Source organism: Zalophus californianus, chromosome 11, assembly GCF_009762305.2.
Source record: "Zalophus californianus isolate mZalCal1 chromosome 11, mZalCal1.pri.v2, whole genome shotgun sequence".
Lineage (NCBI taxonomy): Eukaryota > Metazoa > Chordata > Mammalia > Carnivora > Otariidae > Zalophus > Zalophus californianus.
The window spans coordinates 102,889,680-102,906,555 of record NC_045605.1 but is presented as its reverse complement, the minus strand read 5'-3'; the positions used below and the strand labels follow the sequence as shown (position 1 = coordinate 102,906,555).

General features: G+C 55.8%; 1 protein-coding gene across 1 annotated transcript; it reads right to left on the bottom strand.

The window, feature by feature from the left end:
* Positions 1-7,744: 7,744 nt before the first annotated feature.
* ZP1 (zona pellucida glycoprotein 1) lies at positions 7,745-16,202 on the bottom strand. The gene is given in 14 exon segments (XM_027580557.2): positions 7,745-7,899; positions 8,144-8,263; positions 8,428-8,506; positions 9,775-9,919; positions 10,008-10,197; positions 10,290-10,421; positions 12,294-12,387; positions 12,459-12,646; positions 13,455-13,508; positions 13,511-13,594; positions 13,724-13,744; positions 13,747-14,038; positions 14,434-14,555; positions 15,764-16,202. Coding segments are annotated over 14 exon segments (1,869 nt in total). The 5' UTR covers positions 15,957-16,202.
* Between the last annotated feature and the right edge of the window lie 674 nt (positions 16,203-16,876).

The window sequence follows — 16,876 nt, the reverse complement described above, 5'->3', positions numbered from 1 at the left end:
TACCAGTCCTACCACCTCCCACTCTCACCACCTTCTGCCCCAATTTCTACTCCTACCACGGATGCTGTGCGTCTGCTAGCAGCTCCTCCCACTGCCCCTCCTCCTCCCGCTGCTTCAACTACAACTTTCCTACCACTGCAACTGACCCTTGAACGACTCAGGTTGGAAGAGTGTGGGTCCGCTTACATGTGGGCTTTTTTCAATAAACGCAGTACGTACCGTGTATTTTCTGCTCTGACATGTTCTTGTCCGGAGGTGACTTGATTGTCGGAATATGGTAGACAGGACATACACAAGATCTGGATCACCTGTTGATGTTATTGGTGAGGCTTCTGGTCAACAGGCTGGTCTATGAGTAGTTAAATTTGGGGCAAGTCAGAAGTTCTACACAGATTTGCAACGCTGGGGGGTTGGTACCCTACCCTCTGCGTTGTTTGAGGCTAGTGGTACCGCGTTCACTACTCCATCAACGCCGTGACTGTTTCTACCAGCACTTCTGCTCCTGCATTGCTTTACCCTGATGGCGACTTCTGTCCTCTGCCATCTGCTCTCCCCAGAGTATCCTTCCCCACATTCGGGCTCCCTCCAGGAAGCCTCTGCTGCCCAGCCCTGGCCCCATGGGTGAGTGACCTCGCTTGGCCATGCTTCCCGGCTCTGGCACAGCTCTGTGATCTTGGAAGTGTTCATGCATTTGTGTCTCTCAGCTAGATTTTCATTTCGAGGGTGAGGCCGTGTACTCAGTGCTGTCGTTCCCCTTTTTACCTTATGTCACGTGGTTGCTAAGGGGCAGACTGAGAGACTCAACTGTGGGGCTCAGTGTGGAGCCTGGTCTCTGACTCTCCTCGGAACACAAAAGCAGAGGGGGATGATAGACTTGGTTATTTCGGCCAAAATGGAATGGAGAGCCACCATCCCTGCCACATCTGTCACACTGGGCTCAGCTGCCGTGTAGGCGAACCTTTTGGCCATAGGTCTCAGCTGGTAGATTGGAGTTTGGTGGATTCTCAGAGGGCTCACCTTTTCTGGACCCGTATTGTCAGGCTCCTGAGTTTGTATTTAGGGTCCAGGAGCGGGTGGTTCTAGGGTATTTGAAGGGAAATCGTTTGGTGGTATCATCAGTGCTTCTTGCAACCTATGTGAACTTGAGCCCTTTGACAGTTCACGCGTGGGCTTGTGTCTGGGGCCAAGTGTCCAAACTCCTTGTCCCTTCCACTGTTGAAGGTTGCTTGGCCTTGGAGCACTGACCAGGACGGCCACCTGGGGGCACTGTGGTTCCGTTGGTCTCTCCAGGAGCCCGGGCTCCAGGATGGCTGGGTACCAGTGGACTGGAGGCAGATGCTGTTATACCCATCCTACAGACGGGAAGCAAGCTGAGTGCTGGAGCTGGGACTTAAAACCATCAGGCTTCAGAGACCAAGCTGACGACCCCGTCCTCTGTGAAGACAACGGGCAGCTGACCACCCGCCCCACAGTTTTCTGGAGTGTAGAGCTGTGGCTACGTGTGGGCTCCGGAGTCAGAAGCCGAGTTTGGAGCCCAAGTCACTAGCTCTCTATGACCGTGTCAGTGTCTCGGTTTCCGCATCCGAAACCCTGACCAGCTAGTGCCTGCTTCATAGGGTTGCTAGGGGTTAAGTGAGCGAACACATGCGGAGAGCACACAGTGTTGGCTGCGGTCTTCCCTGCTTCTGTCGGCACTGGCATCCAGTGACACTCTAGGGGGCACGGTGGCCCCTGGCACTCGACACCTGCTTGTGTTACAAAGACGAAGGCTCTGGAACCTGGGCCAGTGAGGGAGGTGGCAGGGGACGGATGTCCAGGACCACGGGATGGGTTCTGAGCGGTGCAGGTGTGCAGGAGGGGGCGTGCCGCTATTCAGCACATCAGGTAGGTCTGGGGAGAGGTGACGATTCACCAGGTGGAGCAAGTGCAGAGGATCAGAGGAGGGGTGGCTGGGGAAGCAGGGGATGCTGCAGCGCCCCTGCCTGGCTGCAGGAGGAGAGCCGGGCAGGGAGAATGGACCGTGTGGATGGTGGGGGGCAAGAAGACTGGAGAACTGCCCAGCAGATTGTATTTAGGGGAAGAGGTTGCCAGTCTCAACCAGCAGTGTGAAGTCGAAGATCTCACCTGAAGCTTTTCAGCAGCAGGAACAGGTCTTTAATATTTTTTAAATTTTTTTTTTTAAGATTTTATTTATTTATTCATTTGACAGAGAGACAGCGAGAGAGGGAACACAAGCAGGGGGAGTGGGAGAGGGAGAAACAGGCCCCCCGCCAAGCAGGGAGCCCGACACGGGGCTCGATCCTAGGACCCTGAGATCATGACCCGAGCTGAAGGCAGACGCTTAATGACTGAGCCACCCAGGTGCCCCAACATTTTTTAAATTTCTTATTGTGAAACATAGGTTCAAACATACCTTTGAAGGTATCCAGCACCCAGCTTAAGAAGGACAGTATGGGGGGCCCTCTGTGTTCTTCCATGAGTGCAGAGGAAGCCACTACCCTGAGATTGGGGTGGATCAGTCCTTCGCTTCTCTTTTGAATATTACCACTGTGTTATGTGTGTGTGTGTGTATGGGGGGTGTGGTTTGCTAATTTTTGAACTTTATATACATGAAATCATTCAGTTTGCTTTGACTTCATTTGCTCAGTATTGTTCTTGAGATGTACCTGTGTTGACCCATGTGGTTATTGGTTCATTCACTGTTGTGCAAACAAAGGCAATGGGCACGGAACTCCCACCAGGCTGCTGAAACAGTGCCCCTCAGAGATGCAGGTCCTGTGTGGCCTCATTGCAGGGCAGTGCGCTCTGGAATGCCTGCCATGGGATGCCCCATGAGGTGCCCACCATGGCGCTGTGGTGCATTGAGCTGCATGACCATGAGGCACAGCTCCGCCATGGTCAACCAGGGAGGGGATACAGTAAGTATCATGTGGCTGAACCTTGGTTCCCGCCCTAATCTGCCAGATCGTTCTTTTGGGGAGGCTGCACCAACTCTGCCCCTTGATACAGTCCTGGATCTACTGTCCAAACTCTGCTCTCGCAGGTGTTTGACATAGCTAGCCAGCGGCAGGATTTACTGCATTGCATTCTTGCTTGGAGAAGCACCAGCCCCTTCTGACCTAATTAGGGGGCTGGGGCCCAAGCTTTGTAATTGATCAGTGCCTTAGGCACTTGGCAATGGCCAGACTCCGCGGAGCCTTGTATGAGGCCAAGTCCCTGTTTCAGGAGGCCAGGCTGCAAGTGATAAACCCAAACAGGTTAACCCTTCCCTCTCGTTCGTTGTGGGATTCCATCATTGGAGTACACCACAATGCATTGATAACGTCCTGTTAATAAGACACACGGATTGTTTCTAATTTTTCTATTATAAACAGTATCTCTGTGAAAATTCTGGAGCAAGGGTTTTTCCCAGGATATTAACTTAGGAGGGGATTTATTATATAGATAATACTACAGGAAACGACAAGTTCTTTATCAACATGGTTGTATCAGTTTGCACTGTGATTTACCACGTGGATGAGCATTCTGTCTTCATACCCTTCACCAACCCTTAGTTTTTGCTCATTTTAAATTTTTTTGCTAGTCTGGTGGGTATATAATGCTACCTTGAAGTTTAATTTTCACATCCATGATTACTAATGAAGTGGATCATCTTCATCCACATCAAGGCCATTTATCTTTTACAAATTGCCCGTTTAGCTATTTGGCTTGTCTTATTCTGATTTGTAGTTTTATTCATTCAGATATATACAGACACACTTTTTTTTTTATACTAATCCTTTGTCTAGGTGTTGCAACTGTCTTCCCAGTGTGTGCCCTACCTTTTCACTCTGTAGTGTCTTGTGATTTTGGTTTGGAAAGTGCTCATTTTATTGTGACCATGAGAATTCTCTGAAACTGGCCGAAATCATATTTTTTTCAGACAGGATTTGCATTTGCTCCTTTCCAAAGCCCAGGGATCACTTTAAACTCAGGTGTGGAGCTTTTTCCGATTGAAACTTTGAGCATTCCCACCTCTGCCCCAGCCTAAGAATTTGGACTGCACACACCAGAGGAGAGGGAATTGTAATTCTCAGGGGAGTACTTTTTTTTTTTTCAATGTATCCAGCACGGCAAGACTCCTTGCTGCCCCTCTCTGTACAGTGGGCCTGTTTCTCCTTCACTCTCATCCTGAGGATGAGGCCCTCTGAAGCCCCCGTTTCCATCGGGGGCCCGGATCTCGACTCCCCACCTTTGGCAGGCTCTGAGCTTGACCTGTAGTCCCCTGTCCTCATTAAAGCGGAACGTCAAGGTCACCAGGGTCCCACAGAAGCCCCAGAATAGAAGCTGGTTTTACTTCTCAGATTTTTTGCTTTTATTTTTGCCTTATGTGCATTTTTTTTTTTAACCCCTCTCGTTTGCTCGGCAAGGATTTAAACATGTTTTTCAAGTGTGTATATCATCTGGCACTTTTTTACTTCCAAAGGTTAATCTGGGCATGTGGTCTCCCTACTGTTGGGACGGAAGTGGCACTGTTCTAGGAAATGCCCTTACAGAGATGCCCGGGCATGTGGCCACACCTTAGGGAGGCAAATTTTACTGGAGCTGAAGTAACAGACTGTGAAGTATTCTCCCCCTTCCTTGCAGGCAAACCACATGCACTTGATCTCAGTTGTAGCAGAAGTTGAGGGAGCCCAGGGCTCGGTGGAGAGGTGGGGGAGTCCTTCGGGCCTGACCTTGCTGCAGCCACAGCCCTTGCCCGCCCCCCCCCCCCCCAGAAGGGCAGGAAGAGAGCAAACCTGAGAGGCCCCTGAGCAGCTCTGCTTCCTGCTACAGGTCAACACCAGTGGCTTGTTATCACCCCCATCGGGCCTGACCAACTGTTCTCAAGGCTCAGGTTCCTGCTTGCACTAGGAGGCTGCTTCGGTGGTGGGGGGAGTTTTATGTTGGGCAAAATTTGGACTAGATTTTGAGATCTCAACAGAACCCTTGGACACAGAAGTATTGACAAAATCTGTGTACAAGGACTGATTGCCAGAGGTATCCAAATTCTTGTACCTGTGTACCCTTGACAGGAGAGAAACACCTGAATTGCCACATATCACAGAAAAGCCAATGGATACTTTCATGATCACACAGGGTAATGCGGTGTTTGCCATATTCACAGAGAAAAATGTGAGGGGAAAATTAGGAGTTACATAATCCTCTGGAACAACAAGATGGAATTGCTCCACAGAGGAAGAGGTCAGAGGCAGACTCCATGGGAAATCTGTAAGATGAAGATGCTGCCCCCCCGACTTGCGAGAGCTCTCTGAGGACAGGGAGAGAAGTTCAGGGGAGCAGATGAGAGACACAAAGCGGCAGGTTATAAGACACAAGGGGCTCTAACGATGCTTGTCTTCTAATTAAAGAGGTACATTTAAAACCTTTTTTTGAGAAAGTGTATTTTTTAAGATTTTAAGTAATCGCTACACCCAAAGTGGGGCTCGAACTCACACTCCTGAGATCGAGTCACATGCCCCACCGACTGAGCCAGCCAGGCACCCCCAAAGAGGTACAGTTTAGACCAGCAATGCTATTTGGCTGAGGATGCTCGGGTGGCAAAGCTTTAGCACGATGCTGATCTGTGGTGGCAAGGTTGGGGGGGGGCACCGGCACCCCCATCTTCCCACAGAGCCTGACAGGGCTGCCCAGTCAAAAGCTGTGCCCCTTCCATCTAAGAACTTCTTCTGAGAAAATAATGTACAAAGAATTACATGCTTAAGTGAGGATAACCAGTGTTCAGCATTAGTAATAGATTTGGTTTCCATCAAAAGGAGATAAAATATCTCACAGCTTAACCGCAACATCGAAGACAAGGTATCTGTTAAAAGTGATAGGAAATAATACAAGATGTCTACTTCTGTGGTAAAAAATACCCCGGAGAGATAAGTCCGTTATGTAATGTGATTCCATTTGGTATCTACAGAATCATGCTTTTAAACACAGCGTCGGTGGGATTCACAGAACCACCCTTCCATGGAGTTTGAAATGCTTACATGAGCTTTGATGCTGAAGGCAGTGGTGAGAAGAGGAAGAGTGAGAGGTGGGGGGCGGGTAGAACCACCAGCTCCCTGACCCCTTGAGAGCAAGTCAGCCTGGCTCCTCCAGCCAACACCGAGCTGAGAATCCTCATGCTTTTGCACCAGCCCTGAGGAGTACATTCTGTTGCCCCCTGCACAGGCCAGGATGGTGGACAGGACTGGCCATCCCCAGTCACAGATGGGAAGATGGGCCCAGATAAGGGAAGCTACACAGCTAATTTCCGTAGCAAGTGTCTGGATCTTCTGGCCAGAGTGTTCTGTTCTGCCACCTCCAGCTGCAAAAGCCTGAGGGGTGGCGTTTCCCCCCACCCCTCCTCATCTGGGCTATAAACTGGCCTTCATATTAAAAAAGAAAAAAAAGTAAGCGTTAATTAAGTTTGGGGCAGGAGAAAACATTTCTAATAAATAACAGTCAACATTTACTGAGTGCTAGGTACCATTCTAAGGATTCTTCTTCTTTTTTTTTTTTTAAGATTTATTTGGCAGAGAGAGACGCAGCGAGAGAGGGAACACAAGCGGGGGGAGTGGGAGAGGGAGAAACAAGCTTCCCGCCGAGCAGGGAGCCTGATGCGGGGCTCGATCCCAGGTCCCTGGGATCATGACCTGAGCCACGCAGGCGCCCCAGGATCCTTATTTGTTAATTTTCTCTAACACCCCTGTGGGGATGGGTATTCTCCCCATTTTACAGATGAGGAAACAGGCCTATAGGGAAGTTGAGTAACTCAACATTACACAGCTAGTAAGAGCCAGAACCAGGATTGTAATGAAGCAGCCTGGCTTGCGACTCTCAGGGGATGACCGGTATCCTAAAGATGGAAAAGAGGTAGTAGGCCAGAGTGCAGGAGTCCCTGCACAGCGTCAAGGCCACCGGCCTGACTTGAGCACCTCTGCTCCCTCTCGCAGCTCATGCCTACCAAAAAGTCAAAGGCCAGATTTTGACCCCCCTACCAGATTATTCTATCTCTTCACCAGAGGCTGAACGCTACTCCCACCCCTCACCCCTTCCAACTGCCAGATCTACATGTCCGTCTGGAAAGGTCTTTGCTGCCAAGTCCGAGGTGAAGGCCCAGGTCCTACATGGGCAAATGAAGGTCAGCAGCCCCCACCAGCACCGGTACCGACCTGTTTGGTGGCCGCACCCACCGTGGCAGCCAGCATCAGGGCCGACGGGCTGCTCTGCCAACCGGGGTGGGGCCTAGTCCTGGGGGGCGAAGGGGGAAGTGGCGCTGAAAGCAGTAGCCCAGCATCCTTTGGTGGGAAGCTGGGAGGCTCAGAGCAAGACTGAAGAGCTCTTTCGGCCCCAGGAAATCTGGGCTCCCCTGAGCCACGAGGGCAGCTGAGCAGCGCGCCTGGAGGCCGCCCAGTCAGAAGGCCCGGGGCCCCACCCTCCCGGTTCCCCCTTCCTCACTGGTGCTGTTCTGACTCCGCCAGGGTTTTACGGGACTCTGCCTTCACGTGTCTGGTTTTCTCTGGAATGCCAGCTCTCCTTGCTGAGAGGCAAAGTGTCCCAAGTTCAGTCTTGGGAGACCCCCGACTCTACCCGGGGTGCGGCACATACTACCCGTAGAAGAGGCCACGTTTTTTAAAGGAAGGACGAGGCTAAGGAACACTTTTCTAAGACGAAATCATTCTAGTCGCCCAAACAGCTTTCCACCCGTGCTCGGTAGGCCTGAGACGGCGCTTTATTGAGCCCCTTCACCCTCCATTGCCTTCCTGGAGCTCCTGTGCTGGGCTCGGCTCAGGCGCACGAAAACACCGACCCCCAAGACCAGGGCAACAGCCACCAGCAGAAGGACCACCCAGAGGAGAGGCCCCGGGTTGGCATTCCTGGGGAAGCCTGCCGGAGAGAAGGGGTTTGAAGGCTTGCAGGGCTGAACGCAGCCCCTCCAAACGGTCTCCATCCCCTGGACCTTTGTGATCATGCCCGGCAGAGCTGCCTGTCCACACAGAGGGTGGACTGCATCTCTTTGCTTAGTTCCCCGCTGACTGCTGTTACACCATCTCCCGCCTGCACTATGGCCGAGCGTCCCCTGGCAACACATGGGGGCCAAGGCCTGAGGGCTGGTCCACAGCCCTGGCACCTGTGGGCCCCGGCGGAGGCTCCTGCCTGGAAGAATCCTCAAAGCCCACTGGCCCTGGAGAGCTCACGAGGTTCTGGGGCCTGGCAGCTTTTCTGTGGGGAGCGTAGGATCGTCGCTGTCCTGTGCAGGAGAGGAGTGGCGTCTAGCCTGCTCTCCAGCCCCTGGTTGCCCAGAAGCCAGGAACAGGCCTGCGGACATAAGAATGAAGCCTCTCCCGGCCCCCCCACCGCTCCCCGCCCCCCCCCCCCCCCCGCCCTGTGCCCAGGGTCCTAGCCCAGACTCACTTGCAAGCCCAGAGCTGCAAACAGTGCGGCACGTCTCCAGCTCCGAAGGGGAGCAGGCAGAGACGCTGCAGAAGTAAACCTGGTGGGAAGAGAGAAGGCCAGGGCGTGGGGCCAGCTCAGACCCACAGTAGGAAGCACCAGGGCAGGGACCCAGGGTCCAGGACCCAGGCCAAGTCCACATTGCTGCCAGGCAGGCAGGCAGATGGAGGTCTGGCCAGGTGCACCAGGACCAAGACTGCAGCCCCTCCTGCTGAGGGTCACAGCCGCAGGTGTGCCTTCCTCTTTCCCTGTGGCTCAAGTATGCAGGGGATTTTCTTGCAGGCAGGCAACACTGCACATTACCAAGCCCCAGCCCTTGGCTGTTCCACCAATGCTCACCTGACTGCAGAGCCCCCGCTTCCCTGGGGAGTGCTGGCTTCTGAGGAGGGGGCACTTCACCAGGTGGCAGGGGCAGATGCCCCAGTGATGGAGGGGCAAAGTGGGGGACAGGGTATCCTTGCTTCCAGAAACAAGGCCAGGGACAGCTCCCAGAACGAGTAGAAGCAGGAGACGTGGATGGAGCTGAACCAGCCCCTGGAGGCCCAACAAATGGATGCATCTTCATCCAGCAGGTGAGGGTCTCTTGGCTCCAGGAGAAGCACACGGTAGAGACAGAATTAAGCCACCTTAACAGGGCTAACCAGTGAAGTCTGTCCACATCTGGTGCACTAACATGCAGCTCCTTACATACACAGAGGTCTGTGTGTAGCAATGTGAGATAGGTACTGCTCAGCAGAACAAGCTATAGGGTAGCTTGTGGCCTGTGGGGGCAATTTGTGTATTCTGTAGAAAGCCTAAATATAGGGGTACCTGGGTGGCTCAGTTGGTTAAATGACTGCCTTCAGCTCAGGTCATGATCCCAGAGTCCCAGGATCGAGTGCTGCATCAGTTTCCCTGCTCGGCGGAGATTCTGCTTCTCCCTCTGACCCTCTTCCCTCTCATGCTCTCTCTCTCAAATAAATAAAATCTTAAAAAAAAACCCCAAAACCCTAAATATATACCCAAAGTTTATCCATTTACCTACCAGAGAAGCTGCTCGGTTATAAGTATTCAAAGCAGATTTACGTTGAACACACTGTTTCTAGAGTCAGAAGCAAAGCCACTCTAGAACATTGTGACCAGGGTGCAGATATAGGGTTGGTGGCATCTACTTTCCTTCCTCCCTCTTGAAGCTTTGTGGTCGCCTCTGGGCTGATCACCCTCCACAAAGCCCTGTCTGGGACCTCTTTCTGCTATAGCTCGCAGGGTGCTGGAGCTTATACTGAACAGAGGGGGAACAGGCATGAAGAGGCACGCGGAGCTTCTTACCCATCCCCGGAGGGGCCTCTGGGAGCCAGGGTCCGGGAGGGCAAAGGTGGCAATGGTGAAGTGCTGGTAGCGGGATGGGAAGGACAGTTCTGCCTCGTCCAAGGCTACCAGTTGGGTCCTGTAGCTGTCACAGTCAAAAGGACACCTGGGAAGGAAGGAAGGAGGCCGCAGAGGGATAGGGGCGGCAGGTGGGGGGAGCCGCTGGGGCAGCTGGAGCCCTGACTGCCACTCACCCATCAGACAGGAGGAGCCACTGAGGCTGCTGGAAGGGGTTGGCACCGGGAGTCGCCCAGCACTGGTGCAGCAGCAGGACCAGACTGGGGTCTGTCCTCTGCAGGAGCCGGACCTCCACTGGGACAGGCTGGCGCAGCAGCCTCACGAGGGGGTAGTCCCCCTCCTCGTAGTGGGAGCGGAAACTCTCATCTGTGGGGCGAGGGGCTCATGAGCCTCGGTGGGCTGTGTGGGGGGGTGTGAGGGGATGTGGGGCAGGAAGAGAAGGCCCAGGGACCCCATACCCTTGGCGATCCGAAGCTGGAGCTGCAGGGGGCCGGACTGGGTCACAGGGGCTGGCGAGGGTGGCAGGAAGATGGACGCCCGGGGCGGCAGGAAGTCACTGGCGTTAAAGACGCAGCGCACGTGAAGCCTGAGGTCAGGTGCAAGAGCATGCAGGGGAGAGGACACAGTGTCATGGAGGCCAGCTCGCTTAGCAAACCAGACACCAGCTACGCGGATGCAGCAAGCAGGGCACGGTCCAGCACAGCAGCCGGATGCCACCGAGCACGCACCAGGGGGACCTGAGCCCTGCCTGCCTCATCTGCCCAGGACAGCTCAAGCTGGTCTCAGACAGCCTCCCAGTGTTGTCATGTGCCACGGCCCGCGTACAAGGTCGAACAGGGATGAGGGCAAGAGAATGAAACATAAAAGTATGGGAACAGGAGGGTTGCCCACGGGGGTGCCGCGAGCAACAACTTTATTCTTACTTACACACTTTATATAAGTTCAGGTTATATAACAATAGGACATAAACAAGTTTCACAGGTTCCTCCCTGCCCTTCTCCTGGCTCCGGCCCGAGTTTCTGGTTCAAGGCCAGGTTCCTCAAGCGCATAGTTTCTTCCCTGTTTTGCTTACGCGGTATGCCTTTAAAGGGCCCGGTGCGCTATTTTTCAGGGCCTATCAATAACACTGTGGTTTTCTTAGCCTAAATACAACTCGGGCTAGCCAGTACAACATGTTCTTGTATGGGGGCAGTCAGGTGGCCATGGTTCAAAGGGATCAGGGAGCCTTTGCTCTACCTGATTAACCCCCTTGTTGCTCATGGCTCCCGACAGTCATGGTCCTCGCAGTGGTAGACGGTGGGCCACTGGGACTGGGGTCTCTTGCTAGTCTAAGTGACACCACACACTCAGTGGGGGCCCATGCCCGGCCCCCCGTGTTCTGCAAGGGAAGCTGACCCCATCCTACCCCATCCACCTTTACCTCCATAAGGAGGTACCTCCCTTTACCTCGGAGAGGGAGCATTCCCGCCTGGGCAGGGCACCCCTGGGGAAGACGTCCTGCAGCTGGAGACTGGGCCTGGCACAAACTAGGTGCTCACAGGCATTGGGGATTCCAGCCTGAGCGGAAGGCCTTGTCTGAGGAGCCGCCCGCTTACTCCTGTGGGCTCTAGCTGTTTCCCCTCACGGCTCCCCTCCTCTGGGAGTCCCTGGAGCCCTGAATTCTGGCTAGCTCCCCCAGCTCCTAAATCCCAGGGTCTAAAGCATAGTGGACCTATCTCTCCACCCTCTGGCCTGTAGGTACTTAGAATTTTTAAAGCAAAAGACATTTGGACCCGCACACGAGCAGCCCACCCCAGCCCTTGTGGCAGGTACGGTGGGGAGAAAGACCCCTGGGCTTCCACTTGGGGCCAAGCATGGAATTTTGTACCCAAACGTATTAGCTCTGACAGGGCGCCCAGGCAGAGGCTGGTGCTGGGGCCCCTGCACTTCAAAGGCAGTAGGTATGACAAGCACAGCTGCCCTTGGGGCACCCCCACGGGTGTCCTAGGCACCTAGGGTGGTTCTGCCACCGGCGTCCGCGGTCCCAGGGGCGCCCTTCAACCAGAGGCCCCCTGTGAGCTCCCGCCCCCACATATCTCCTGCCTCATCTGTGGCTTCGTGACCTCTGAAAGGAAGAGGCAGCAACAACCACACTCCCGGCCTCCGCTTTTTCCAGGGGCTTCGATGCGGGTGCTGGGGGCTTAGTTTCCAAGTTTAGTTCTTGGAAAGGATGAAGGCCAGCGCTCCCGAGGACCCTGGCCCGCCCGTGTACCGTAGTGGTTCTGTCTGGTGCCGGCAGACCCCACTTAAGGCTCCCATCAGCTCTGAGGGCCGTCCTCCCTGCCTGGTAGGGGAGGCTGGGAAGAGGCCAGAGGCTCTCCTGAGATCACGCAGCAGGGAACAGAGTTCGGACATGAACCCAGATGGCTCCAAAGCCCGTCCTAACCTCACCTGTGCCCCCTTCACACCCAAGCCCACAGCCCAGGTGCCGTCCCGCGTGATGGAGCCCTGTGGCCCCGTTTGGGCCTTGATGTCAGACACCAGCTGATTCTCATAGATGAGCTGGTTGCCAGCCACCTGTGGGGTGACAGCTGGGTAAGCCCTCCCAGGGGGTGGTCCTGGGCACCCGCCCGTGGCCGCACTCCTACCTGGACCGTGGTCCCACAGTGGGAGGAAGGGAAGCGAAAGACCACGAAGGACCCGGTCTGCTGGGCCGGGGAGCAGCTGGTGGGGGCATAGGCCATGTGGATGTTGGCCAGTGTGATCCCATGTGCCAAGGCTGTTTCTCGGGACACCACCAGGACAAAGTGGCCATTTCTGAAGCACTGGACAGTTGCTGGGACAAAGGTGGATCAAAGAGACCAGTCAGGCCCCTGAGGTTACTGTCCGTGCAGCATGGACATGGTGGGGGGGGGGGGGGCGGTGGCCTGGGTGACAGTATTTAAATGTGTTGCCCTGGGACTCGGGAGACCTGGATTCTCTTACTCTTTGTGCCAGTGTTAGCTCGAGTAACCCTTCGAAGGACCCAGATTTTCTCCTGCATGACAACAAAAGGAACTACAGAAGTAGAAGCACCATTGAATTTATTTCTCAGCTGGGCTGTCCCAGGGGTGCTGGGCTGGCTCAGTTAGAAGAACATGGGACTCTTGATCTTGGGGTTGTAAGTTTGAGTCCCGCATTGGGTGTAGAGATTACTAAAAAAAAGTAAACTTAAAATAAACCGGGATGTTCTAGACCGAAAGGTAGGGGTACATGTAAAGATAGATCTATTATGGGGCACCTGGGTGGCTCAGTCGGTTAAACGTCTGCCTTTGGCTCAGGTCATAATCCCAGGGTCTGGGACCCAGCTCTGCACCTCAGGCTCCCTGCTCAGCGGGGAACCTGCTTCTCTCTCTGCCCCTTCCCCCCTGCTCATGCTCTCTCTCTCTCTCTCAAAATCTTAAAAACAACTATTACTAGTTCCCTGGGACGATGGTTATCAGCAAGCTGGGCTGTACGGGCACCCCATCTAAAGGTCCCTTCTGCAGGCATTCTGGGGCTCAGGCTCTCCTAGGAACAGGGTGGGACGCGCCTGCAGCGCTGGGGGGGGGCAGGGGGGAGGAAGCCCTCCTAGTGTTTCAGGATTCAGGTGTGGAAAGCTCTACCTGTGTTGCCATAGTAACAGGGAACCTCTCTGCCTTTGTCATAGCAGCAGCCGCCCGCAGACAGGCTTCCTCTGAACTTCTCACTCCACAGGGGATGGGTCTGGAGGACACCTGGCACCGCCCTGGAGTCAGACGCACACCTGGGGATGGGACAGAGTGGTGAGAACGTGAGAAGGGGCCATGCCGGGCAGCAGACTTCCAGGGCAACGGAGGGAGTTGGCTTCCTGGGCCCAGTCAAGGGCGATCGGGCCGTCCAGAGTCCTACATACCTGGGTAAGGTGGCTTGTCAACCCCCCGTGTTCCAGGGTGCCCCACTGGGGTTGAGCCTGGGTGGGATGGGTGGCGGGTCCAGGTCCGAGGGACGGCAAAGCAGGGGTTGCACGGACAAAGCTGTGCTCTGGGATGGGGCGGAGGGGCTGGGCCTGAGGCCTGGGAAGGGAGAAGCCCACGGGTGGTTCCGGATGGGAGGCCGGAGTCCAGCCGTGGCCAGGTTTAGGACAAATCAGAGTGACATCTCGGGTTGCATCAACTCGACCATCGGGCAGCACGGCTTCAGTGAACACCGTCAGGTGGGAGCGCCCGTCCTGCAGGTGAGAGGGGGATGGGGGTGAGGGGGGCAGCGAGAGAGGGGGATGGGACTGAGGGGGCAGGTGGGAGCGCCCACCCTGCAGGTGAGAGGGGGATGGGGGTTGAGGGGGTAGCGAGAGGGAGATGGGGGGCGAGGGGGGCAGTGAGGGGAGGCTGCCCAGCATCCCAGGCAGAGGTGGGGGGGTCAGGCAGGGAGCTGATCTGTGGGCTGGTCCTGGGATTTAGCCCCCCCTCACCCACCACCCACCAGCCCAAAGGCAGCTGTGACAAGCACAGTGATTGGTCGTGAGCTCCCTCTCCAGCCTGAGGCTGTGCAAGGTCCACCTGGCTCCCAGCTGTGCCCCGTCCCCCCCCTGCCCCACCGTGGGCCCGGAGCAGGACCGGTCCCCACCTTCTCCAGCACGTGGCAGCCTTTGTAACCTGCAGAGAAGACAGCGGGTGCCCGGGGCTTGGTGCTGACCCAGTGGTAGCAAGCAGAGCAGTTGTTCACCTCAAATTGGTTCCCAAATTCATCTGGGGCAGGGGAGAGAAAGAGGGAAGGGAAGCATCAGAGATGTTTAAGGATGAGGGGTGCCAAGGGGGCTCAGCTGGTTAAGCGTCTGCCTTCGGCTCAGGTCATGGTCCCAGGGTCCCGGGATTGAGCCCCACATCGGGCTCCCTGCTCAGTTGGGAGCCTGCATCTCCCTCTCCATCTGCCTCTGCTCGTGTTCTCTTTCTGTGGCAATAAATAAATAAAATCTAAAAAAACCCACAAAAACATTTAAGGGTGAAGCCAGAGGCTGTTGGCATCTGCTGAGAAAGCCACACTCGGGAGTGGGAGCCCCCAGCTTCAGCCTTAGCTTTGCTACCAGCTTACGGTCTGTAAGAGAATAGTTTTAGCTGGTCTTTGATCTTTCCAGCTACGGTTCCTGGTTAACAGCACACAACAGCAAGCAGGAATGAAGATATGGGGGGGGGGGGGGCAAAGGTTAGCAGGGTCTCAGGCACCGGGCTGGGTATTCTCTGCCTGTTCCCGTAACCTTGGCTCTCCACGTTCTGTGGAGGAGGCTGCTGAGGTGCCGGGCGGGAGCTTTGCCAGGTGCACACGATGAGGGGCGGAATGATGGGAACCTGGCATGTTGTAGGTTATCTGCCAGGTTAACCGGCTGTTGCAGTCATCGGGGGACGCATGCTAGGGGTGCACCCCCTCTTGTCAGCAGAGCAGCAGGGTGCTCCCCGGGTGTGGGCATGCCCCCGGGACTCCTGTTCAGTGCACAGGGCAAGGTTGGGGGGGGTCTTCATTCCCATCTTACAGATAAGGAAATGGGTTCGGAGAGGTCAGGTGAGTTGTTCAAGAACACAGAGCCTAGAAGCTGCAGATTCAAATCCTCCTTTGAATGCCCCCCCCCTTTCTTCGCACCAGGCCAGGCCCACCAGGGCCCTGCCACTCAGCGTGCTCTGTGGGCCAGTAGCCGGGGCATCAGCTGAGCTCCGCCACAGATGCAGAGCCTGCGCCCCATGAATCAAGACCGCATCTCAGCAAGAGGGCCTGTGCACACTTCCCTGGGTGACCAGGGAAACCAAGACTGGCAACTCCCCTTCCACCCTCCCACCCCCGCCCCCCAGCGTGGTAAGGGAATGGGGGCTGAGAGGCCTCCCCTCTTGTTCCTGCTGCAGGGGAGGGGTCCCCGTCCCCCCGACTGCAGCCGGGGAAGTGGGGACCACGGTTCAGCCACACTCACCTACCACCTTGAAGCGGACCGTCTGGCCTGACTGGGGGAGCACCCGTAGCTGCAGGCCCTTGACCCCACAGTCATAGCTGTACCCCAGGCTGGAGAGACCAGGCTTGGGGTGTAGCCGCTGCCCCAGCCCCAGAGCAGTCACCAGCAGCAGGGCCACGTGGCAATCCCAGACCCCGGCCGAGGCTCCTGCCATCACACACACCACAGCAACCCCCCCCCCAGTCCCCCTGTCCGCCCAGGTGAGGCCCAGGACTTATATGGGGGAGGTGGCAAGTGGGAACTTCGAGGGGCAAAGGGTGCCCACCTGGAGGAGCCCTGCCTGGCCACCAGGGGCTCTGGCGAAATTCCCGCCCTGAAGGCCAGCGAAGGCCCCCTCCCAGCCAGGGACCCTGACAGGCTGCCCCGAAAGCGGTCCCTCACCCTGACTTCCCGCCTTATAGCTGGGCCTTGAGGCCGGCTCTGCGGGGCTCAGCCAGGTGATCCTGGCTGGGAGGTGGAAAGGAGGGAAGCTTCTGGTACAGGTGAGGCTGCGGGGGGAGGGGGGGAGCCAAGGGCGGGTTCCAAGTCTCTCATAGTCCCCTCCCTGTCCAGGCCAGCTCTCCAGGGCCTCCTGCCTGCACTGGGGCCTTGGGGCCACCAGAAGCTGCAGGGGCCATGGGGGGTGGGTAGCGGGCCTGGTTAGGTAACTAACAGGACTTTCGGGGGGTGGGGGCTAAGCAGACTCCAGAGGCCAAGACGCTGCCCCTGTCCTGAGAGCGGGCAGACAGATGGGGTGACAGGCCAGTAGACAAACTGGTAGCCCCTCATGGGGCCCTCCTGACGATCAGGGCGATTAACGGGGCCATGGCTGTCACTAGCGACAAATCACGAGAATGGACAAGAAATGGACTGTGGCCTCCCGGACGGGACCCTGGAGCAGAACAAGGAGCGGAGGTAGAAGCTAAGGAAATGGACTTAGGTTCGTAACAGTGGATCAACAGTGGTTCATTAACTGTAATAAACCTACTGCCCGAATGTGAGAGGGTCACCCTATGGGACACTGGGTGCGGGGCACATGGGACCTCTGTGCTAAATCTGGAACCGTTCTGAGAAATAAAGTCCATTAACAACCCC